This window comes from Prionailurus viverrinus, chromosome A3 (assembly GCF_022837055.1).
Source record: "Prionailurus viverrinus isolate Anna chromosome A3, UM_Priviv_1.0, whole genome shotgun sequence".
NCBI lineage: Eukaryota > Metazoa > Chordata > Mammalia > Carnivora > Felidae > Prionailurus > Prionailurus viverrinus.
The window spans coordinates 38,874,705-38,900,650 of NC_062563.1; the positions used below are offsets into that span (position 1 = coordinate 38,874,705).

General features: G+C 43.0%; 1 protein-coding gene across 3 annotated transcripts in view; it reads left to right on the forward strand.

Moving 5' to 3' along the window:
- The window catches only part of ISM1 (isthmin 1), a 74,628-nt gene that overhangs the window by 12,054 nt on the left and 36,628 nt on the right, over nucleotides 1-25,946 (forward strand). The window contains exon 2 of one of the 3 annotated variants that reach the window (XM_047852077.1): nucleotides 15,510-15,633. The exons of 1 other annotated variant lie outside the window; for it this stretch is intronic. In XM_047852077.1, the coding sequence (XP_047708033.1) occupies nucleotides 15,562-15,633 (72 nt within the window). In that variant the 5' untranslated portion in view covers nucleotides 15,510-15,561. Of the gene's footprint in view, nucleotides 1-340; nucleotides 401-15,509; nucleotides 15,634-25,946 lie in introns of those variants that run through there. One more of the 3 variants, XM_047852078.1, reaches the window with a different exon arrangement.

A 25,946-nucleotide genomic window follows, 5' to 3' on the forward strand; every position in this document is an offset into this window, starting at 1 on the left:
TGGGTTGAGGAAATGTTAATATGAGCTGATCTCCTGGCTACGCCAGACATTATGAGTGCACAGTATTACAAACCCACCCAGAATTCTCATTGGAGGGCAGGGACTGTCCTTCCCTTACCCATCTGCTGCCTCGATGTTCACCAGGTGCAGCTGTGGCTCGGAGACACAGATGAGAAGCTTGGGGTGACTTCTCTGCCTTTGCACCCAGAGTGCATTTTGTGGAACAGCAACGGCATCTCCTGGGATCTTAGAATCTCAAGCCTCATCCAGAACAACTGAGTCAGGATCTACATTTTATAAGGGCCCCAGACTCATCATATATATGCATGTCACAGTTTAAGAAGCACCATTCAAGATGCGTATCTTACAAGTCGCAAGTCCCAGAAAACACTCAATACAGGTCAGGTATTATTCATCTATTGCCCAATTATGCTGCACGACCAAGTACCCTCAAACTCAGTGGCTGTAACAATAAGCATGTATTCTCATGCTGATGGGTCTGCAGATCATCTGGGGTTCAGTAGATCTAGGCAGGCTAAGTTGCAACCTGTGGGCTGGGTCTGGGTTTCTTCCATGTGTCTCCCATACTTCTGCAACCAGTGAGCTACCTGCCACATGTTCCTCTCATGATGATCAAATGCACAGAAAGGCAGAGGCAACGGGCACTCTTAAGGCTTTGCTTGGGCCACACTATCCCTTCAGCACAAACTAGTCACCAGGCCCGACAGAGTGGCAAAAGGCATGGGCTTTGGATTTGTTTCAAGTTCACTTGTGCTTCTCACTAACATGTGTGCCCTTAGGCAAAAGTCTCACGTTTCTCTCTGCTTCTGTGCCCTGTTCAGTAAAATGGGATAACAGTAATATATAAATCACTGGGAACTTATAATGTTGCAAGGACCAACCACCCTTGATGTATAGGAATGGTTTAACTCATGGGTATGATAGAGCTGTGTGATCTTGGGCAAGTCACTTCAACTCTCTGCATTTCATTTTCTTCACCTAAGAATAGACATCCTAATGGGATAATTCTAATTTGTGAACTTCATCTTCAAAACTGATAACGATGATGCGAAAGCTAACACTGAGCATTTACTCTATGCCGGACACTGCTGTAAAGACGTTAGATGTATTTACACTTTTAACTCAAAATAGCCCAATGGGGATTATCTCCATTTTGCAGCTGAAGAAACTGAGGCAAAGCAATATGAGGAAACCAAGGTTTAACATCTGATTGTTCAGAGCACCTCATGTGGAGGGAAAGATACCACAGAACTGCTGTAGTCCAGGCTTGGCTCCATGTGGCTGACACATTCTGCCTCACGCCAATCAGTGATGCTTCTAAAAAGGCTATTCTTGGCTTCTGCTCCCATGTGGGAAAAGAAAAAGAAAGAGCAGGGGCAGCTTGAGAGAAGAGACTGGGAAAGCAGCTGTCCTCCTGGTTAAACAGCAGCCCCCTCCCCATGCTACCCACCATGGGGAAGCAGATGCTGGATGGATGTGATGAGCACTTCTGGTGGGACCCAGCCATCACTTGGGGCTGTGGTGTGGAGCAGCCCAGCCTGACTCTGAGCCAGCATCAGGCTGAGGGGAAGCGTGAGGCCGGAAGGACCCCTGCCTCTGAGAAACTAGAGGTAGAAAAGGCTGTGGATTTCTCTGCCAGCACAGGATTCCACCCACCAAAGGTTGTTTGTTAGTCAAGAAATGCACGTCGATCTCTGTGTGTCTTCATTCTGAATGCCCTCCCTTGTGCGGTCTCACTGCTTAAAATTCATGTGCTCCATGGCAGGGATGGAACTGTGCCCGCAAATATGTTATTCATCACTCACAAACCTTAACAATTTAAGCCTGCAACCACTTCCCTGATGAAGGGGGACACCCTTTCCTACCTTCCTTTCTCAGACATAACAGAAGAGAAACAGGACAAGCCTTGGGGGCAGAAGCCTGAGGAACTCTCTGAGCTGTATATTCTGCTTTCTTAATGACTGTTGCTGGCCAGAAGGATAACTTCCTTGTGGCTAATCCAATTTTCCCTTTCTTCAATGTGTCACAAAGTCCATTTTCTCAAGGTCTTCTGAGGAACAAGTAGTCAGCTTTTTAAAATGTTTCCCATAGGTGAGAGTAGTATCATATTTCCGTTTTTATTTATGGCACTACATTGCTAATATCTAGTCAGCCACTCTGGTTCCAGATCTTTTTCAGTTATTCTTGCCAAGTTCCTGACTCCCCTAAATCCCCAGTGTATTTTATCTTCTGTTTTGTTTTTGTTTTGGTAGGCTGTGTCTTATACTTCAGGTATGTCCTGCAGTGCCCTATTTCTTCTCCCTTTGCACCCCAGATGTTGAGTTGGGACCAGTCTCATTTCAGCTATCTTAATAGCTTATTAATTTTCCAATTGTCACAGAATTGAGCACTGACTAGGTAGATAGCTAGATAGAAAGGAAAAAATAATTTTAAAAAATATATGACCACTGAAAATATGAAATCACTATAATATGCTGCCCGAAAGAAAAAATGAGAAAAAAAAAAACCCAAATCTGAAGAGATCCAAGTGTTGGCAAGAAGGTGGAGCACCTGTAGGGAATGTGAACTGGTATGAACACTTTGGAAAATTGGTTTCCAAGCTATTAAAATAATATAAATGTACCCTCTGACCCAGCAATCCCATCCTGGAAATATACCCAACATAAATGTGCACTCCAAGCCCTGAAAAAGAATGCTCAGAGCAACACTATTTAAATAGCCCCAAACTGGAAACAGCGAAATGCCCGTCAACAGTAGAACAGATAATCAGTAAGTACACACACAGCGAACAACTAGTCACAACATGTACAATTTCACAAATGTAATGTTGACTGAAAGAAGCCAGGCACAAAGGAGTACATGGATGATTCTGTTTATATAAAATAACCAGGAAGAACTAGAAGAGAGAACACTGGTCGCCCTTGTCAAGGAAGTGACTAGAAGAAAGCATAAAGGGGCTGTCTGGGGCACTGGTAGTAATGTTCTGTTTCTTGACGTGAGTGTGGACTACACAGATGCATTCAGTTTATGAAATCTCACTGGGCTGTATAGTTATATATGTGCATTTTCCATATGTGTATCAGACTTCAATTAAAAATACTGTAAAAAATGCAGTGGGCAGGGTGGACGGTACAGAAGAGATGGCCATTTTTCACTGGGAAAGGCAACCCACAAGCCCTGGAGCCCACTCTCTTTGCTCCCTGATGTGTACTACCCTGCAGACTGGTCTTCAAATTGTAATGAATGTGGACTAGTTTCGGTGTTATGAGGATCCTCCTCTGCCTCCATGGCCCAGTGCTATTGTTATGACATCAAAGACCAACTGCTGACTAAGATACAGTCCATATGAAAAGAATGACCAGCAAATTTACTGCTTGACTTCATTCCCTTTAAATGGAACTGGCCCCGTGGTCCTCTTTCAAAGCTCAATTGTAGACATATATCTTCTTTATAGGACACTGTGTACAATAAAGAGAAGCAATAATTTAAAACTTAAAAAAAAAAAAAAAGAATACCTTTGAGAGCGCTGTGAGGTGAGCATTCCATCACTGTGGTTACATGTGCCCAAACACTCCTAAAAGTCTAGCCGTTGGTCTGACAGCCTTCTATTCAACATGGTGACTTTTTTTAGACCAATTGAGTTATATTTTTATGCTCCCACCCTTTCCCTAGGCTTTGCAAGTTCTTGGGAAAGTCCTTGATGAGGGGTGATCTACTTCAAGCCACCTCACTGAAGTCAGGCAGAATGGCAAAGTCTGTATCCCAGTACTCATTAACTTATTTGGAGTTGCCCTTTGTGGAGTACACATTTTTTAAGGACTGAGCCCAAACTAAGCCTGGATCAGTTCTATGCAGTCCCTTAATACCAACATGGACAGCATTCCTTCACACAGCTTTAAGTGTGGAAGTCTCAGGGAGTTATTAGCACTTATGGATACTGAGTGACAAAAGAATGGAGTTGTTTTATGACTGTGAGAAAAGTAAGAACCTCGTTCCCTTTCTAAGAGGGAATAAGGTTCTGCAGCATGCAAGTAAAATTCCTTACAACGTATAGGCTGTCCCTGGCGTAACTTGGGATCTGGCCCAGCTTGTGGAGGAAGAGGCTTCTGCAGTCAAAATTTACCAGCCTGCTCAAAACCAAACAATCCAGAACAATCCTTTCAATATGAAATCATGTATTACAGTGGTGCATTGGCCCACAGGGGATAAAATATTTCAAGAGTTGCCAAGTCATCCTGGCCCAAGGCTTCCCCTCCTGTTTAATCCATTACTCTTGAACAGGTTCAGCATACCATACTTTGCTGGAAAAAGGCTAACTGCTGAGAAGATCCTTTCCTTTGTGTTCCCCTCACTGGCACCTTCAGGAAGGCACACCTATCGTGTGAAGCAGCTACAGTTTTCCTGTTGAGGGTTTGATGGAAGCAAAGCAATTCATAAGACTCCTATGAAATGAGATAAATCTCACTTAAAATGGGAATAAGTATCCAATGAAAGAAACTGGAAATATTTGAAGAGGCCATGGAATCCCAAGGAGAGTAACTCTAACTGCTGAGCAGCAGGTGGAAATAATGAGTCTGGCTCTTCTGAAGGCACCTGCGGCAGACAGCTTTTCTGTTCCAAGTTCTCACTGCTGGCCTCCTTGCCCTGAGGTGCAGTCCAGTGTGGTCCCCATGCCTGACGGTGGTTCCTTCACTGCTTCTTCTCCAAGGCCTGGCCCGATGCTAAGCTATGAGATAACCCAAAAATGAATGTCAGTGTCCTTGGCCCTAAATTTGTTCATAAATGGGGAAAGGGGAGGAAGAGGAGAAGGCAAGTGGGCCTGACCAGAACCAGACAACTCAGTTACAGAATGGCAGGGTCCAAAATAAGGGAAGAATTCTGTGCCATGGACCCAAGAAGAGCACCATTTCTACCTTCCTAATGTGAGTGAAGGACAGGGATGTGAGCACAGGGGAAAACTAAGAGACACAATCACAGCCTTAAAGAGCAACCCTCTAAGGAGGCTGCATCTTTTCTCTGGGCCCCTGAATGCTTGTTGCTCCAAGATTGCTCAAATCATTAACTCAATTTACTTTACTTAGAAGGCCCCTGTATGTTTCTACTATTCTTTGGGTCAGAGTTCTTCACACCATTTAGGATGCGGTGTAAATGGAAGTGCTGTGGAAACTTGCCAGTGAGATGGAGCTTGCCAAAGTGGCAGGGGCTGTCTGTAGACCACACAGACTCTTTTTAAAAGAAAAACTCAGCACCCGCAAAATCCCAGATGTTCAGCCTGAAGCAACATCAGGGAGCCATCTGTGGGCTCCCCCTTGAGACTCAAGGACAGGTGGATGCTGTCAGGAGAATTGCTATGGCTGTGCCCTGGAAGGTTCTTGGTCCTAACAATCTAAGTGAAGCGCTTCTTGTGCCATCAAGATACGGGGGCATATGACAGGTGTATGCCAGGGTCACAGCATGTGGTTGCAGGCATGGTCACTGCCCTGCTCACTTGGTTGAACCAGGGCTTTATCTAAGCTCTGTGCTACCCCCCACAACCATGATGAGGTGCTCTACTTAAAAGGCAGGTTGCAGGCACTCACCAAACACTAGAATTTTGTTGTCAGCAAGACCCCTGGAAAACTAAGTCCCAACCTCTCATTTCTTGCATGAGGAATCCAAAACCCAGAGAAATGAAAGAACTTCCTCAAGACTATACTACTCATTCCAGGTTGACCAACTCGTAGGCCAGTCCTCTTTCAGGAAGCCACACAACCTCCCATTTCTGGACATCTTTAAGAGAACTGGAGCATATGTACATCTAAAGTGCCCAGGCTCTGATATTATAGTTATTGTTAGGTTGTTATGAGAGCTGAAAGGAAATTCAATGAACATGAATTGTAGCTTTATTTCAGATACCAGGTTGCAGTCAGGTAAAGGACATAATGTACATAGAAGTATAGAGCATAGCCTGACTATATAGTAAGCATCCCATTATTCCATTCATTCATTTAACACTTACATATTGAGTGTCTCCTATATGCAGGCATTGTGCTAGACACTGGAGATTCAACAGAGTACAAGCTTATGCTCTGGAAGGGGAGATTGAGAAGAATTAATTCATAAGTAAAGTAATAGATGTAAAGTAGATGGTAATAGGTGCTTAGCAATAATAGTAATAGATGGTAAAGTAATAGATGGTAAAGTAGATGGTAATAAGTGCCAGCAGGACATGAACAGGGAGCAAAGATAGGGAATACCTGCGGGTACCTACTAAAAGAGTGTGGCCAAGGAAGGACTTGGTGGAAGAGTGACACTGAAGCCTGGAGCTGAAGAATAAGACAGGGCTATCTTTGCAAAGAACTAGGAGGAGAGCAGTTCAGGCAATGTAATCCCACACACCAAAACCTTGAGGTGGGAAACTTTGACTTGACTAAGGGACAGAAAAAAGACTGGAGAAAGGGAGTAAGTATAAAGGAAAAAGTGATTTTAGAATTTGTAGAAGAGGGTGGAGCCTTGTAGGTCATGATAAAAGATATAGCTGTGCTTTTGAGATCAGCAAGGAAGGAGTCATTAAAGAGATTTTGGATGATGGCTCTGTCTGATTTGTGGAGAATGGGTTGGAGGGGTGCGGACATGTTAGGAGGTTTTGTAACAAAATAATCCAGGCAAGACATGAAGGGACGTGGACTAACATGTGAAGAAGTAGATGGATGCAAGACACCGTTCTGACACAGAGCCAACGGGATGTGCTAATGGGTTATATTTCAGAGTTGAAAAACTGAGGAGTCAAAGATAACTTCCAGTTTTATGGGGGGGGGGCATACATATCAGTGGATCTATATTGAATGTATAGAATTTGAGATGCCTGTGGGACATCCAAGGGAAGATGATGAGCAGAGAAGTGGTCAAATAGACTGGGAACCGAGACTGAGATGTCCTACCAAGTGATAGGAGGAGAACCAAGAGTTGTGTCACGGACAACAAGGGAGGAGAATGCCTTAAGGAAGGAGTTATTTTGAATGCTGCTGTGAGAGCAAAGATGAAGACAGAGAAGTGCCCATTCAACTGGGCATCATGGCCATTGTTGAAAGCCTTGATGAGAGCAGTTTAAGAAGAATGGGAATTGATACCAGCCTCTACTGGGTAAAGTAGCAAAGGTGGGTGAAGAAGAAGAAACAGAATCTAGGGGCACCTGGGTGGCTCAGTCAGTTGAGTGTCCAACTCTTGATTTCAACTCAGCTTATGATCCCCCAGGATCATGGGATCAAGCCCTGAGGGTGGACCCTGCTTAAGATTCATTCATTCATTCTCTCTCTCCCTCTCCCGTCACTCTTCCCCACTCATGTACTCTCTCTCTCTCTCTCTCTCTCTCTCTCTCTAAAGTAACATAAAAAATAAAAATAAAAAAACAACATCTATAATTAAGTCTTAGGGAAGCTTTGCCATGAAGGGGAACCATGTAGACTTGGGGTTAAGGGAGGGTATTTTGTTCATTTGGGGTTTTTTTTTAACATTTTATTTTATTTTTAATTTATTTTGAGAGAGGGAGAGAGAGAGAAGAGAGAAGGAGAGTGAGCGAGCACAAGCAAGGGAGGGGAAGAGAGAGAGGGAGACACAGAATCAGAAGCAGGCTCCAGGCTCTGAGCTGTCAGCACAGAGCCCGACACGGAGCTTGAACTCACGAACTGTGAGATCATGATCTGAGCCAAAGTTGGACGCTCTGGTTCATTTGTTTTAAGATCAGAGATACCAGGGCATCACTGATGCTGAGACTGAGCCAGTAAAAAGGGGAAAATGAATGGTGACAGATTGAGAGGGAAGGGCTGAGGGGTAAATTGATCAAGAAAGCAAGAATCTGTGTATGGGAATTGACCTTTGATAGAAGCAGGGATGATTGTTCCATGCAATAGTTGAAAAGAAGAAGAAGATGAACTATGCAGTTAGGAGTGTAGATATAGTGTGAGTATATGAGAGTTAACCATACAACTCTCATGGATGAAGAAAGCTCCTGTTCCTTCAATGGAATATGCAGTGAGGTCAGTGAGGAAGAGTAGGGGATTTGGAGAGAGTAGATATGAAATAGTCATCTTGGATAACAGAGAAGGCAAAATTGTGAGGGAAGGGCCGTCAATTTTGGAACAGTGCTGAATACTTGTTTGAGGTTTGAGAACATGGGAAACAGACCAGGTTTTAAAGTTGAGCTATTGTGGGGTGCCTGGATGGCTCAGTCAGTTAAGTGTCTAACTTCAGCTCAGGTCATGATCTCACAGCTCGTGGGTTCAAGCCCTACATTGGCTCTGTGCTGATAGCTCAGAGCCTGGAGCCTGCTTCAGATTCTGTGTCTCCCTCTCTCTCTGCCCCTCCCTGCTTGTGCTCTGTCTCTGTCTCTGTCTCTCTCTCAAAACTAAATAAACATTAATAAAATTTTAAAAAATAAAGTTGAGCTATTGTATTTTTCCCATCATCCATGTGCTTGGCTACTAACATAGATAGGGAAGTTGGATAATTGGATTCAACCAGAACTGAGGTTTTGCCCATGAAATAGATCAGAGGGAGAGGAGGCCAGGAGAGTCGTGGGGAGTTACAAAGAAATGGTTTATATATATATATATATATATATATATATATATATATATATATACAACCATGTGCTAAATAAGAAAGAAAGTAAAATAGAAAGCTGAAGGGCGGTGAGAAAATGGTAGAAGACTAGGGATCTCAGTGAGTTTAAAACTAGGGAAATGAGCTAACAGGACGGGAAGTACCTTTGTGTAGAAGATTTGCTGATGGAAGGTCTTGGGCAGAGGGTGGCTGAGATACAGTGGAGGAAAAGGTTGTTGGTGGTGAGAGATCAAGGGGCTAGGAGGGCCATCTGTATGGATGTTGAAGTTACTAAATAGGACAACAGATGAGATTGGTGAAGAAGACTGAGCCAGAAGTTTACATTTTCAATAAATGAGGAAAAATGATCACAATAGCAACTAGAACAGCCATCATCCTGAAAGGAGCAGAGTTTGTTTATGTGTTTTTGGTTTTGTTTTTCAGGAAGAAGGGGAAAGAAATGGTCAGAAAGCAGGTATGGGGACCAGGAAGACATAGGAGGAGGTTGAAGGAAAAGTCAAGAAGTTGACAATGAGAGGAGATAGTTTATCATGGAATGAAAGTCTTACAAGGGTTTCAGAGGGTGGAGGGGGACAGGTTGAGTTCAATTACGAAATGTTTAAAGCTGTATGGGATGGAGAGCATATGGTCATGGGAGATCGCTCAGTGGAAGCTAAAGAAACCATAATGGGAATGGTCTTGAGCTTCTCTTGACACCCTTTTCTTAATGGCATGGTGGCCTCTGGGTTCTTGTTTCTGTGATTATTTGGTTTGGTGTAAAGGCATTAGATGAGGGATGGGGTTACTTAGGTCTCACAAGGTGGGGTTGGCAGCGATAGCTTGAGATCCTTTAGTGTTCAGTGTGGTATTGGTTAAGCTGGTAGTTATACAGAACTCACCTGATTCTATCTACCTGGTTTTATCAAACACCTATATAGCACTTACTATGAGTCAAGCACTTTTCTAAGCATGTGATGAATGTTAATTTATTCAATCCTCAAAACAACACCATGAACAGGCACTATTATTAACTCTGTTTTACACTATACAGTTAAATAACTTGTCCAAGTCACACAATTAGTAGAGGTAGAGGCAGGATTTGAACCCTGGCTGCCTGGATCCCCGAGTCCATACTTTCAGTCTCTATGACCACTATGCCCCACAGTAGGTTCAGGCAAAATTTCCTTTTTAATTGTCAGAAAGAGCTCTTGCCTTGAAAATCAGACCATGGGTTTGAATCCCTACTCTGCCACCAACCAGCTGTGGTCCTGGACACAACATTCAACTTCTATCCTCTTCAGCTTTCTTAGTGGCCGGTTCCATGCAGTCATTCAGGGACTCAGACTGATGGAGGCACTATGTCTCCTTAATAGTCCCAGCTTAGAAATTATACACGTCACTTCTGTTCATATCAGTCATACCTTGATACAAGGTGGCTGGGAAATTCATTCCCTGGCGGCCTCCACTTTGGAGCAAGTGTACATATTTTTGGTGGACAGCTAGCCATCTCTGCCTTATTACTCAATGTGCCTTATGCTTTGAGACTCTGTGTGTGCACGTCTGTGTACACTTGAGCCTGTGCTCTCAGCTTCATGTCTTCTTCCTGCCTCACCTTTGGGTTTGTCTCATTGCCTGACCAATAATTGACCATTAATTACCATGCAGTCCATGACTTCTCAGAATATAAGACATGTAGTCAAGAAAAAACTTAGTCCTTGCCCAGCACCAAAACCTAAGGAAGAAATTAAGCGTGCCCCAAATTTCAAGCCACAGCCATCACCTCTAAGCATTTAATTGTGTTGTGAATATTTATCCAGATACTAATCAGCAAAAGATAGTTTAGGTAGAAGTTGCTATAACCCACTTAATTGGGAATACAGTTGGATTGAATTCACAGTATTTCTGCAGTTAGAGTAGCAGGTGCAGTTTCCCCCAAATAGTTAGATGTTTGAAAGGAAGATGGACTTATTTTCTCAATTATCCAGATTATGTGTTTGCTTTAGTGGAATGGAGATAAGTCTCAATGCTCATGGAATTTTCAGAAGGGAATACTCATCTATTTACCACAGCTTCCATGGAGGAGGGGTTGATCCACCTGCAGGTGAGAGACAGAGCCCATTAGCAGTTCAGAAAGGTCACACTCATGGACAAACCCAAATTGTACTTTGCTGTCTTCCCCTTCACTCTCAGACAAGCGTGGTAAACTCATGCAGAAAGAAAATATGCCTCAACCTTGTACTAAATGCAAGCTCATTTTCTTAGAATGAAGTCTATATGAGGAGGAGAGCTGATCCAGAACAGCTCATCTCTGACTGGTTTGCAGGTGGCAGTCTCTCACCACAGTGATGACTACAGGTCTCACCTAGGTGTCAAGCTCAAGTTCAGAGGCTCTGTTTCCCACTACTGTGGAAGATGGAGGATGTCATTATGAGGGGAAAAAAGCCTTAGCTAATAAAAACAGAATGTGGTTACCTCCTTAGACATTGTATGTCCTTATGTCCTGCAAGCTATGTGGTAAGGCAGTTTTCTTGACTACAAGAAGACCAGCAAAAAGAATTTAATTACAAGTAATCGCATTCCATGTAAAAACATATTTAAAAGGTTTAACATGAAAGTTCATTCCATAGTTCACAGGCATGATATTAGCTTTGCTACATACTGCTGTAATTCAAACACAAATGAAGAGAGAATATAATTTCTTAAAAATCCCTTGGCCAAGTTTTTTTGTTAACTATCATTCAAGTATTTTGGTGCCACAAATGCATTGGTGGGGTGATGCATTTTATATTGAGAGAATACATTCCCCTTACCAGGCTCCTAAAACCAAACTGCCAATGCAAAAGCAAAAGAGGGCAAAAGGAAAGGTGTGTTTCACCTAAATGTCAGATTTAGAAGCATCTGCCTTGCCTAGTATGTATGGCATTAATTTCCTGCTGGTTTTTCTACTGGAATGCCCCCCTGAGTTGCTTGAAATCAAAAATCAAGTCATGTTTCCTTCATCAGCTCTAGGAACCAGTGAAAAAAAGAGGGTGGTGGAGAGGTTTCTTTTTATGAAAAGTTTCTAAAATCCACAAAGCCTAGAAAAGAGACTGTGTACCACTTTGGGCCATGAGGCTGGGATTTTAATCTCAAAGAGCATTTGTCCCCCACTATCTCCACGCCAGTTAAGTATCTTCCTCCCTGTATTAGTTATCTCTTATTACAAAATTTAGCAGCTTAAAAAAGACATTTATTATCTCAGATTTTCAGTGGGTCGGAAACTCAGGCACAGCTTAGCTGGGCACCTCTGATGCAGGGTCACAATCAAGTTTATCAGACAGGACAACAGTCATCTCAAGACATGGCTGGAGGAGGACTGGCTTCCAGGTTTACTGACTTGCTTATTGGCAAGATTCAGTTTCTCATGGGCTGTGAGCAGAGGGCGCCCAAAGTTCCATTCCAGGGGCCTCCCCATAGAGGATCTCAAATACGGCAGCTTGCTTAATCTGAGCAAACAGTGAGTAAAGCCAGAAAGACATTGTGAGCAAGACAAAACCCATGGTCTTTTGTAACCTAATCTCAGTGACGTCCCATCACTTTTGTCATATCCTATTTGTTAGAAGCTAAGTTACATGTTCCATCCTACCCTCAAAGGAATGGAAGATTGCACAGAAGTGTGAATTCCAGTAGATGGGACCACTGAGGGCCCTTCAGAAGCTGCCTTCCACACTCCTCTCCACATGTATCTGGGTCCCTGCCAATTCCTATTTGTCCCAGTGGATAATTCCCCTTCACTGTCTCGTGTGGATCCTTCTCACGATCTCCTTACTTTTCATTCTGATTTCTCTTGCCTATTCAAAATGTAATACTCACATTAATTTTCTTAAAAATTGTTGTGCTCCATAGCTTAAGAACCTCCAATGGTTTCTCCTGTTCCTCACCTCAGACCAGGTATTGAGGAACTGCATATCTGGAATTAATCAACTTTTCTCACTCTTTGCTTTATAGGCTATATTTGCAGCCAAATTGGACGCTTATTTGTCCTTGTGCCCTCCCCATGCTCTTTTGCCTCTCTGCTCAGACCATTCCCTCGGCGAATACTACCTTCCTCCCTCTTTCCAGCTGTGAAAATTCTGGACAAGCCACAACAGTTTTTCTATGAACTGTCAGGCCATTTCTGAACCCTTATAACATTGTAACCTTATAACATTGTACATTCATTAAGTGACGATTGCATTCTTCCTTATATATAATTATCTGAGGGTGTGAAACATCTCTACTCCCCCGCCTCTGCCTGCCAAAACAGGGTAAGGGTCTTAAGAGCAGACACAGTAGCTTGCTTCTCTTTTATACCCCCAGGGCACATGGTGTAGCCCCTGCATATAGCACATGTTCAATGAAATTTGCTCTGTCCATTAGTATGTGCTTTCCGAAATGCCTTCACTGTATTTGGGAAGACAAAGTGGGTGTTTTTATTTTCATTTCATAGATGAGGAAACTGACACCCAGAAAATTGACCTACTTGATGACAATGACAGAGCCCCAATTAAGTTCCCAAGTTCCAATGCCCTGACCTATAAGAAGGAAATGACTAATTCGGGCTTCTCCATTCAGATCTGATTTTTTCTTTTAAATGTAAAACTACTTAGCTTGACCTGATTTTTTTAGTGAGATGATTCACAGTCACTCACCAACCCCTGTATTGTAATAAATGTTTTATTCTTTCGAGTTTTTTTAACCATCCCAGGGCAAAGGAGGAAGTAGAACAGAGATTTTTTAAATAAATAAATAAAAGACCATCAGGAGTAGGAGGGGGCCCTGAATCTGCAATTTCTTGTTCCTCCATGAATTAACCTTTCCAACTTACCCCAAAAAGCAGCATCAGGAAACACTGTGCTTTTAAATGTCACCGTGTGTGTGTGTGTGTGTGTGTGTGTGTGTGTGTGTGTGTATGTGTGTGTGTGTTGCTGTCCCCTGATTCACTTCTGACTATGTGATAAAGTAAGTTATCATGCAGCTTGTAGTTTGCACAGGTCAAGAGGGTTCCAGTGACCCGAGAGACTTTGCCAGATGCCTTGGCTGGAACCACAGGCATTTCTGTCAGGAAAAGTATATGTGATGTGTGTGTGTGTGTGTGTGTGTGTGTGTGTGTGTGTGTAGGAGGAGGAGCAACTTAAAAGAGAGACTCAGGCATGAAGGGTAATTATTTCTCAAAACCCACTATCCAGACCTCTGTAGGCAATATTCTGAATTCAAAATGACTTTCAGCCAAGTCATGTTTGCACCTGGGAACTGTGAAAAATATTGAAAGCTTCATAAAGGAGATGTAACTTGACCATGACAGGAAGTGACTTACAGCCCCAGAGGCTCAGATGTATTGACATAAGGTAGTGAAGTAGGAAAGAATTATGTTTTTTCAAAAAGTCAGATCTTGGTTTCTCTTTTATCTCAGTATAATGTGTGTGTCCTAGAATAAAACTGCCTAACCACAGTGCAAAAATGACTTTCATGCAACAGGCATTGTCTGAATCCTTTGCTTTGGTGGGTCTGATACTGATGAAAGTCAGAATTTCCTCTATGACTTCTTCATCCTGCATCAGTATTGTGGTTTCCAAATACTGTATGAACCTGAATTTCCAAGTTTCAGGTGGGCCATGTAGTTGATGGCAGCAGCAAAAAGTGTTGAAGGAATTCGCTACTTGAGACTAAGGCTATGGTGCCCTATTCATATTAGTAATTTCTTTGTTCGTGAATTGTCAGAAACCTTTATCCTCTAGCATTTAATCCCTTGGTTCCACTTTAAGAACATTTCTTGTTTCTCCACTTGAATTAGCAGTCTAACGTCCAGCAGCAAGTGATTATCCAAAAAGCTGAGGGGAACTGCCCATAGCTGGTGGGGGAACTGACTCAGAGAAGCCATGATCAGCTGGAAAATTTGATATAATTTTGACAAGTTGGTGGGCCATTCATCTTAGCAGTGAGGTGTCTACACTCTGTAGAAAGCAACTTTATTTTATGTAACATTGTGCCTGACATACTGCTTTGAGGTCAATCTCAGAAGGGTCTTAGGTTTAGCCAAAGCATGCTTCATCATTTCCCAGCAGGTGACTTCATAATACGTGAGACCATTGAACTTCACCCCTTGAGCCAGGTGCCATAACACTAATTTCTACCAGTGTTCCTCTCGTGTTCCCTACAGTGAACTGCACTAATTTTGTTTCTCCTTTCAGCCCACCTCTCTCCCCTTTCTGTGCGCTGATCCCAGTGTTAGAGTAACAACTTCAGATATCCTGAAGGGATGACTTTGATGCCATTCCTCTGATCCCACAAGATGTTTCCCTGTTCTGTGTTACCAGCTGTTTGGGAGGGGGGGGAAGTGCAATAAATATATATTTATCCACAAAGCATAGCTCTGGCTTTGAATTTACCATGAAGATACAAGTGGAAGATAGGGTGAAAGTATATGATATAAGGAAGAGAGTTGATAAACATGAAATTGGTAGAAAGGGCTGCTATTTCTGAAGCTACTTATATAGGAGAGAGAGCTGTTTATACTTGGGTGAGATTGACTACACACCACGGTCCAAATTCTGGCCCTAAGTACATGTGGTCAGCCCATGAGCCCTGGAAAGAATCTGACTTTGCCTTTATCCAAATATTAGTCATTGCTGGGTGGATTTTTTTAGGATAATTTTTGAAAAGATAAACAAAATAAGGACACAAAGACCTAGAAGAAAAGCCAGGTCTTACAGGGGACAGGGCTTCTAATGATCTTCCACTCTCCCCACGATCAAGAAGTACCATAACAGGTATGAGTGAGGGTGAGTGTTGAGCCTGCCCATTTCATAGGTGGACCAGGGCTTGGGAGCTGGTGCAGCCAGTCCAGGCCCAGCGCCTCCTGCCTCCTCATGTCTGGTTCTGCCCAGCAGACTGGCTGCTGCCTCCAGATGGGAAGAAGAGCAGGCCAACTTGAACCCCTCCATGCTGAGTGGATGGATGCGGCAGGACCACACGGAGGCCATTCTTCTCCAGCAAAGCAGTGATGTGTTCCAGGCAAGAACCCAATCTGGGATGTTTTGGCCCAAAGGAAACATTTACAACCAAATTATACACCTCGGAAAATAAATGAGCTTTCATTTTGGAAGGAAACCCTGCCAGGCTCTTTATTATTTGCACCACAATCATAAAGTTGGTTTTAATCTCTATAGTGGAATGTTGCTGGGCTGGCCAACTGGCAGGCGCTGGCCGTTTGAGTGGGGACCACTTCAGCCTTAAGAACGCACTATGGGAAGCAGGGGAAGTCCTTCTTCTGCAACATTTTTCTCAGGATCCATCGTTTTGGTTTTGGGTTTTTGTTTTGTTTTGTTTTGTTTCCTCTGGCACGTTCATTGCAACTTCAAAGCAAACTCCTTTTTCTCTCTCTTTTCTTTTATTCTCATTTTTTGAAAATTCCTGGGGCCTTCCAGAAAAAGACTTAATGTAATGTTTCCTTTCTAAATTGATGAAAATCCAGGAGTAGGTCCAAGAAAATCTATAATGGCTTTCCATTGATTGCTTGAAGGGGAACACGGGATATAAAAGCTCAGAGAGAACAGAGGGAGAGGGCTTATCAAGCAAGTTCTCTTTTTCTATCTTAACAAAGACTTCGGGTGATTTAAACCCCCTGGGAGTCTGCTCCCAGGATTTATGCCATGAAATAACCTTGTAGCTATGGCAGCAGGAGGCTTAGAGTTTCTGGGATGGCTTGGGTCTCAAATATTTTATACCATTATCAGATTAGGTGCTGGCTAATGCGTTCCGATTTAGGGTTTGGAATAAGGAGGTACTCCTACCAGCGTTTAAGAATGTGGCTAGTACTTGTAGTTAGGGAACTCGTTTGGGAGCTACACAGAATTTTGCACTTGTCCTGAAGACATTAGGATGAAGTTCTTGTGGACACATGGAGCTTCAGAAGGCAGAGCAAGAGCTGCTAGGGTAAATGATTGGCAAGCTTTGGTGCTCATCGATGGGACAAATCACTGCAACGCAGTCAAGAACCTAAGTGTGGGGGAGTTGGGGGAGGTTAAATGGGTGATGGGCATTAAGAAGGGCACTTTTGGGGATGAGCACTGGGTGTCATATGTAAGAGATGAATCACTGGGTTCTATTCCCAAAGCCAAGACTACACTGTATGTTAACTAACTTGAGGAAAAAAAAAAAAAAAGAATCCTAAGTGATTCCCAAACTTAGCAGCACAATGGAATCCCCTAGAGATCTTTGAAAAGTATCCGGGTCCTATTCCAAACACCCTGATTTAAATGGTTTGGGGTGTGACCTGGGCATCAGGAGGCACAGCAAAACATGGGAACCCCTACTAGAAACTAGAAACTCCATGAAGGCAAGAATGGTATGTCTTCTCACCATCACATTCCCAGTCCTTGGAATAGAGTAATTGCCTCTCAGTAATTACATGTTGAGTGAGTAAATGAATAAAGGTCCTGAGGTGCATCTGCCCACACACCATTCAAAATGAATCCCAGATAAGTTCAGCTCTTAAATATTTGAGGTGATTTAGGGTGGAGTGTGGGTTAAGTTCTGGGTCTACTATGCATCCATCTATTTTACCCCACTGTCTCTTCCTGAGAATGAGATGATTTTATAACCTCTTCCTAGGTCACTTTTAATATTCATGACATACAACCTCCCAGCTTAGGACTACTGATCGCTTTGTATTTTCCATAAGTCAGGAATGCATACCTGGGGTATGCTGCATCTCAGGTTTCCCTGTCTCTCCCTGCGATGCCTTAATTATCCAGAGATGGGCCAATCCAGTTCTTTGCCAGCAATGCCACAGGGGCGTCTTTCACCTGTACTTAATGCCCAGGACTTGTTCTCTCATTCTGACACTGAAGGCTTCTACTACTCACTCCTTGCCTTCATCCCACCTCACCCCCTCCTACAGACACCAAATCCTGGCAGTGGATAAGTCAGCTTCCATTGTAAAAATGTTTATGGAGACTGTCAGTTCTTAACCTTAAAACTGAACCATGCTGTTTGTATTTTTCTAAGTGATGGCGAGTGTGAAGGACTAATGAAAATGGAGCGTGAAGAGATCAAACATGCATCGTGGATCTTTGTTCAAGACCTGGGATGGGAGAAATTCCCTTGGGGAGGGCAGAATTCCGGGGAACGTGATCTTCTATTAGTTGGGATCCAGGCCTGAGATCCTGGCCAGGGAGGGAGGGGAGGGAACCAGAAGTGGCGTGTGGGAGGGAGGGATCATGAGATGCTTTTTTTTTTTTTGTCTTTGGAAAGGCAAGAAACTTACTTCCTTTGGTCAGGGAATGAGCAGATCCACTTGTAACAAACTCTACATTCTGACCTTATAGAGCCTGCTTTCAAAAGTCAGTATGTTGAAAGACATTTGTAAGTTTCTGTCATGTACCTTGTTGGAGAAGTTTCTGCATACTCTGTGCCTTTCTCTAGACCACTGGGGAAGGTGAGCATTTGGACCTCTCAGTGGCTGACTACCCAGCATTTGGTTAAAAATGGATTTTTCTCTAACTCCAAGCCAGTCTTTCCATCTGCAGACTTGGGGAGTGAATGGGGGAGTTTGAGCTGAAGCAAATAAATGTCATTTTCACAGAATGAGGTATAAATTTGCTGGAGGAGAATGGAGCTCTGGTTGCTACATGAGCCCTATCCAGTCAGGGCCTGTGTGGGTTGTCTGAAAAGAGCGTTTTCTCAGGTTGGGCTCATCCATCAGGCTTCTGTTCCCAGAAGGCCTCCCTGGAAGGTTAAGGAGCAAGTGTGAAAGGGAGCTGTTAAAGGACTCCTCCTCAGGGGTGTTTCCCTGTGGAATGGGGCACATTTGGTTCTGATGGTAAGGGCTGTAGATATGCTGGGAACAGATTGATTTTGCTTCTCCAACTTCATACCTGTGTCATTCTTACATCTCCTGGAAAGCTGCAGCTTTGATGGTGGACACTTTGGGGTTTATCCTTGTGATGGGTTTGTAGGGAGCTCTCAGGCTTGAAGAGGAGCCATCTCCAAACCATGGTAATAGGCACTTGGCATTTGGGGTGCCTGAAGGAAACTCTTGGTCCAATTGTCTCCTCTGTCTCCTGCCTTCTTTCTTCCCTCGTCTCTCATATACTGATGGATAATTTCTCTCTGGCCTTCCTGAGGGCCCCCTCATGGGCCTTGTTTAATCTGCCAGCCCTCTGAGCTAGGAAAGTTTATCCCATAGCCAGTCAGGGCCCACGCCTGTCCCTCCCCATGGCCCAGAGTGGCTTATTCAGAGACAGATACACTGTGAAGGGGATGTCAGTTAGAAACCCGTTGCTGTCCCATTCGGGACACTAGCTACCTAAATGAGCGGGACGAGGCTAGAAGACATTGATGCTGGGGATAAGTGGGAAGCGAGCCAAGTCTTATAATATAGCCTCCATCTTTGAGGTTCTACCTTTTCACCTAGTTCCTAATGTCACCTGACTCAGCGGCACCTTCCTTCACCCAGGGACCCAAGAATTGAGGAGCTCTGCCCTTGGTGTCCTCATTGCAGGGAGGGGGGGAGTCCCTGAGGAGTGGTGACTGCTCAGAGGGTCTCCCGTGCTGGACTGGATGCCTTGGGGCTCATTTGCTATTTACCTGGTTACATTTCCCTCAGTTTACCAACCATTTGAGAGCCCTTCATTTCTGAAAATCTTTCCCTTTGCTAAAGTGACCCTCAGAATAATAGCTCCTTAGCTACTACTCAGCCACCTGTTCCTCATATTCTCCTGGGTAAAGCCAAGGATCTCAGATGTTAGCCTGCCTCCGACTTCCTGGAAGGGCTGGTTAAAACACAAGCTGCCAGGCCCCACCCCAGAGACTGATTCTGCAGGACAGGGCCTGAGAGTCAGGATTTTTCAAGTTAACGGGTGATGCTGATGCTGCTGGACTGGCGGCCACACTTTGAGAACAAGTAGGTTCAGGTGATAATTCAGCTTATTAACACTTTCCATGAGCTTGGTGAACACATGTATACACTTATGTATCCACACTTATAAATGTGTATATGTAAAGAAATACGTATGTAGACATACATATAGAATATATTTGGATTCTTATTTGACACTGAAGAGAAACAAGTAGATTCAGAAAATGTTTAGAATCTAAACTGAATGTAAGAGAACAAAATACCTGGGCTCCTACCCCTCATCTCCTTCAGAGTCTCCCTTCTGTCCTTGCTTCCCAAGTGCCTGTTGCCCCATGTTGCCCCACCAAGGCTTCTGCTTGGTGCACTTACTCGGTGTTGAATGGTGAATCAGTCACACACAGGTGGCTGTCTGCATTGGAGCCTCCAATGCTGCCTCTACATTCTCTCTCTGGGTGGAGTAAAGCCAGGCACTACTCATGACATCACTGGGAGGCGGGTGCCATGTCATGTTGGACAGAAATTGGGGTCACCTCACCAGTGGAGACCAGGCCAGAAACTGAGGCAGGGAGGACTTTCCCCACCTCTGCCAGAGCCTCTGTTCATCTCCCCACATCCCAGGATCCTAACATCAGGGAGGCAGGGTGATTCAGCTGTGCCTATGGCTCTGGAGCTTTGAAATCCTATTCATTCATTCACCCGTCTGTCCTTCCATCTATTTATTTAGAGGGTATTTAGCACCCAGTTGTGAAGCACACAATTCAGTAGGAAGAAGATCAGGCTGGGAGTTGGGAATCCTGCATTCTGGGCCCAGCCCAGAAACTCTCTCCATGTGCCACCTCCTCCCAAAGATCTCTGGGATCATGTTCCGTCAACATGAGGAGCCAGATCCCCACTTTGTGCCCTGCTCTTGCCAGACAGGTCTGTTGTGACTATTCTCAGGACTAGCTATGTCTTAATAGGGGATCGTGGAGATGAAAATGGCTTTAAAATTCAAAAGACTAAAGCACTGACCACTCCCTCTGTCCTGAAGGGTAGGCATCTTTGGAAGGGCTGCCCATTAGTCATCTAGGTTGGTTCTCTCTCTCTGTCCTGATCCTTCCCTTTATGCTGGGGTGGTTAACATTCTTCCCGGTGGCTTTGGCCAACACAGGCTGCCATCTCTTGTCTCCACTGTCCAGCATTAACACCTACAGCCCCTGCCCATCAGCCGGATTCACAGTCACAGTCAGCCCCAGCTAGACTCTTTATGAGCTGAGTGACTTTGATAACATTCTCAATTCAGCATTGTCATCTGTATGGTGGAGATGATGTAATTGTACCCACCCGGTGGGGAACTTGGGGAGGCACTGAGTTGATGCACGATGAGTGTTGGGACAAGGCTAGCACAGAGAAGACATTTCTGAAAAGGTGGTGGAGACGGAGGTGTGGTTACAACTAGGGAAGATAGGAGCTGAGCCTGAGGGGGCAGGGAAATGTTCAAGAGCAAAGGTTAACAATATACCCGTGAGTACTAGAAAGACTAATGAGAAAAGGGAATAATAAAAAAGACGTGTGTTTACCACAGAGATGCTCCCCATTCTACAGGTGGAGCCCCTCTTTTTTCAAAAGGTGTGTTTCCCTCTTCCCTTTATTGTTCAGAAAATAGCAGTAGTAGAGAAGCTTGGCATCTTTAAGTAATATCTGTGATCTTGCCAATTGCCATTTCTCTAGGATTCCTTTTCTGTTTTCTCTTGTGTTTTTGGTAGTTGGGTAAGTTCTTCATCTAAGTAACATGCATACCAAAGGGAGCACAGATCATAAGCACACAGCTCAATCAATTTTCACAAAGTGAATGCACTGTGTGACCAGCTCCCAGACCAGGAAAAGAGCATGGTCAGTGCCCCAGAGCCCAGTCAAGAACTCCCTGCAGGTCACTAGCATGCCCCGGGCACCACTGTCCTAACTTCTAACAGCACTGTTAGTTTTGCTGGCTTTTAAACTGTGTATAAATAGAATCATATGCTTTATGTTCTTTGGTATCTGCTTGCTTTGTTCACTATCATGTTTGTGAGATTCTTCGATGTTCTTGGGTGTGGTTGTAGTTTGCTCATTTCTCTATAGGGTTTCATTCTGTGACTATTCTATGCAGGCATCTTACTTAAACATTTTACTGTGGGTGTCTGGCCATTTGGGCCACTGCCACTTCCAAAGTTCACCCCGAATTTAGCAGGCATGAGGATGAATGTGATGGCACCAAATGCTAATATCAAAAGCAACACATGTTTGAGGACTGGCTCTTTGTGACCTGTTCTGTCTGTTCTTTGCCTCATCTGGTCCCCTGAATAGCGGTCACAATGCTTGAATGAAGTACTATGTGCCATTCATTCTTATTTCATCTCCTCTCTCAATAGATAGGTAGAATTTATATGTATAAATATATACATTTAAGTATATACTTTTTTAGCAGGGGGGAGTCCTAGATTCATTTTCCTAGGAAAACTCATACTAGCCCAATCTTTCTCAACTTGTACAGTGTGACTGTATTTATATGTGTTTTATATATATATTTATATATATATTATTATATATTATATTATTATATATATAATATTATAATATTATATATTATATATATTATTATATATAAGTGTTTATATGTTTATAAATATATATCTCATGTAAATATACACTATATAAATAATATGTAAAATATATTTATAAACACAAATTATATATAATATGTAGGTAAATATATATTATATAAAATATAATAAATAATAAATATTTTAATTTTAACAATTTTATAATTTATAATAAATAATAATAATTTAATAACAATAATTTTATAATATATTATAATTATAATATAATAAATAATAAAATATTATTATAAATATAAATAAATATAAATATATTTATAAATATATATATTATATGTATACTAATGTATACGGTCAGACTGCACAAGTCAAGAAGCATTGGACTAGAATGAGTCTTCCTAAGAAAATGGGACCATGACTTCCCCACCAAACAAAATGGGGGAAAAGAGTGGAAGAATAAATCAACAGTGTGCTTCAGGGCAGTGTTTGCAAGCCAGTCCTCTTGGAACAGCTACCCCTCATTACCCCTGGGCAGGAGCTGCAGTTGGGGGAGGACGGGGCTTCAAGGGGCTGCAGACCCTCTTACTCTAAAGAGTAAGTACCCTCTTAGTCCAGGGGAGAAGTTAGGACCATGGGGCACAGCGGGAGGAACAAGGCTGTGGAGCCTACTTACTAGCTAGGGGCTTCTCTGACTCCACTTTCCCATCCGTGGAATAGGGGTACTCATGGCTACATCAAATGGACGTTGTAAAGATTAGATTTCATATCCAGTGCCTGGCACAAGTGCTCATGTGGTTTTCCCAGACATGAGCTATGTGCCCTATATCTTCTGTTTTTCTGTCTAGACCCAACTTTGCCCTTCTCCATCCTAGCTTATCTCTTGGGTGCTTGATCTGTGTGTATTACTTCGACAGGCTCCCTTGCTCTCAGGCAGCAGGTGAGAGGAAGAGGAGAGGGAAGTTGCAGTATTGAGTAAGCCCCGTATGTCCCCCCACACACAACTCTCTCTCTCACTTTTGGCAATGGAGACCTCCCTCTTTCCTTGTCTCTTCAGGCCTGGGGGAATAAAATTTCCCTGGCTTTAGTGGCCCTGGGCACTGCAGTGTCTTCAGTGGTTTCCAGCCTCTTTGCTCAGACATGTGTTAATTGTTCCTTTATTAAGCTTTCCTTGCTCATCTAGGACTTCAGTGCCATCCATTTTCTGCCCAGAATCAGACCAATACATCCTAATACCATGGTGTTTATGCTGGGGAGAGTAGTAAACCTATAAGCATGTTCTCGGTTGCAAACCCTCACTTCATGACCACTCGCAGAAAGACAGCCTCTGAAAACCTGTTGTTCTCTTTTCTTGAACCTTAACGAACTGAATGATTTCTAGCAGGAGAATTATCTTTGCGGAGAACAACGCTGGGGGTTGCTTTGTTTCTCTACGGTCAGAGTAGGAAACGGTATGGGTACAGGGAGGTAATAAAATGGTTGAAAGTAATGAGGGTGCCCACCCGATCTGGCACATGACCTACTGTTAACATTAACTAATTAATGAGAGAACTAAGATGTTAATGCCAGAACAGAGGATTTGAGGAACACATATTTAAAACATTACTTAAGGGGCACCTGGGTGGCTCTGTTGGTTTAGCGTACGACTTCGGCTCAGGTCATGATCTCGTGGTTTGTAGATTCAAGCCCCACGTCAGGCTCTGTGCTGACAGCTCAGAGCCTGGAGCCTGCTTCAGATTCTGTGTTTCCCTCTTTCTCTGCCCCTCCCCTGCTTGCTCTCTCTCTCTCTCTCTCTGTCTCTGTCTCTCTCTCTCTCTGTCTCTCAAAAATAAATAAACATTAAAAAAAATTAAAACATTACTTAAGAAAATCATGAGGATGTAAACTTGTAAGTTAGAAATAAAACTGGTTAATGTCCTATAGGGCAATAAAACAGTAAACTTTCAGTTATTGTCTCTCTCTCTCTCTCTTTTTTTGCTAGTTTTATTGATATACAGTTGACATATAGCATTGTATAAGTTTAAAGTATATAACATAATCATTTGATGGATGTATATATTATGAAATGATCACCACAGTGTTTGGTTAATAGCCATCACCTCACAGAGTTACGATTTTTTTTTCTTATGATGACAATTTTTAATGAGTTAATATTCTACCAGGCCAAAAAACAAATTGGATTTCTACAAGATCAAAATGTACAAGTTACTGTGTAACTTTTAGTCTGGGCCCTCATCAATAGTCAATAATAAGTGAAACAAAGTTACCTTCTCCTAGAGTTAAATAATCTTGAACCGGCCTGTCACACTGTGCCCTGGAATGAACTGATTGACTTCCAGACATCCTCTTCCTTTATTTCCAAGTTTGGGATAATTTGTCTTTAACAAGCGATGTGCTATTGACCTGTCTCACCCACAGCAGAGCGCCTGGCACAAAGTGCGTGCCCAGGAGGGTGTTTGTTGAGTGAATCCACGAAAAGAACAAACACCCGAACCATTTATAGAGAAGGGTTAGCCAGACTAAGCCAAGGGATCACAATCGCATGTTCTGCCAGCTTTCCAAATAGGGATCAAACAGTTTCCCTGGAGAACAGAACAGCAGTCCAAATAAGAACAATCTGTATGGGCAGGTGGGCAAGGGAGCCACTCCTGGTGGTGCATAGCTTTCTCTTCACCTCAGGCTGTATTTGGTCTATGATAGCTCTATAATTGTTTTATAGTGTCAGTAGGGGTTCCCTAGTAAATGGGCATTGCTAGTTTCTGGCAGCCCACGGAGCTGTACAGGTGCATCATGAAAGTGCAAGGGGAGAATTGTTAAATCTCAAGTTGAATCTTTGAAAAACTGGCAATAGAGCTGTTAACAAAGCAGCACATGTAATTGACGGAAGCAGTAGGCAGAGGGTGGTTTTCCGACAGATTTTACCCAGCTTTGAGTTAGCAGGTGGAGAAGGTGAAGGTGTTGTAATAATTGAAATCGTAGTTACATTTTTATATATTTAGAACCATTGGATTTTTTGTTTAATCTTCCCACCTTTAATTTGAAGCATTTGATACAATATTCTTTTTGCATTGTTGGAAAATATTTTCTCCAGGACAAGTGTCTCTCAAGGACTCCATTGCTAGGATGTCAGAACTGGATAGATGGAGAAGTTCTTTGCAGTTCCCACCCCACTTCACCATGCCCATTTTACAGAAGAAATCACTGAGGCCCTGAATCTGTTAGCTTTTGCTATATAACAAATCACTCTGAATTCATTAGCTTAAACTGACAAACATTGATTATTTTTCACAATTCTATGGGTCGTCTTAGTGGCTTTTCTACTCTGGGTTGACTCAGCTAGGTCTGGATGGTCTTAGGATGGTCTCCATTTGAGTGGCTAGTCATTGGCTGGCTGCTTGTCTGGGGTGAATTATCTGTGTTCCACATGCCTCTCATCATCCAACAGATTAGCCCAGGCCTCTTCCACACAGTGGTCTTGGGATTACAGAGCACAACAAAAATAGACAAGCCCCAATACACAAGTACTTTTCTCTGCTTTGGCCATTCATTGGCCAAAGTAAATCACGTGGCCAAACAGAATGACAGCGTTGGAAGCAGCTACCCAAGGCATGGATGTTTAGAGTACTTGTAGACATTTTTGCAAACCACAGACAAACAGGTACAGAAACCTAAGTTTACAAAACTAGGTAGGGACAATGGTAGGACATAAAACCAGGCCTTATACCTCCTGGCCCAGGCACCTTCCACAATACCATAAGCCCTCTTCCAGGATTTCCAGGCCAAGGTCCAATTCCTTTGAAACCTATTCCTTTAAATAAATTTGATATTAAATTTATTTATATATAAATTTATTTATATTTTTATATTTTATTTATACTTCTTATATTTTA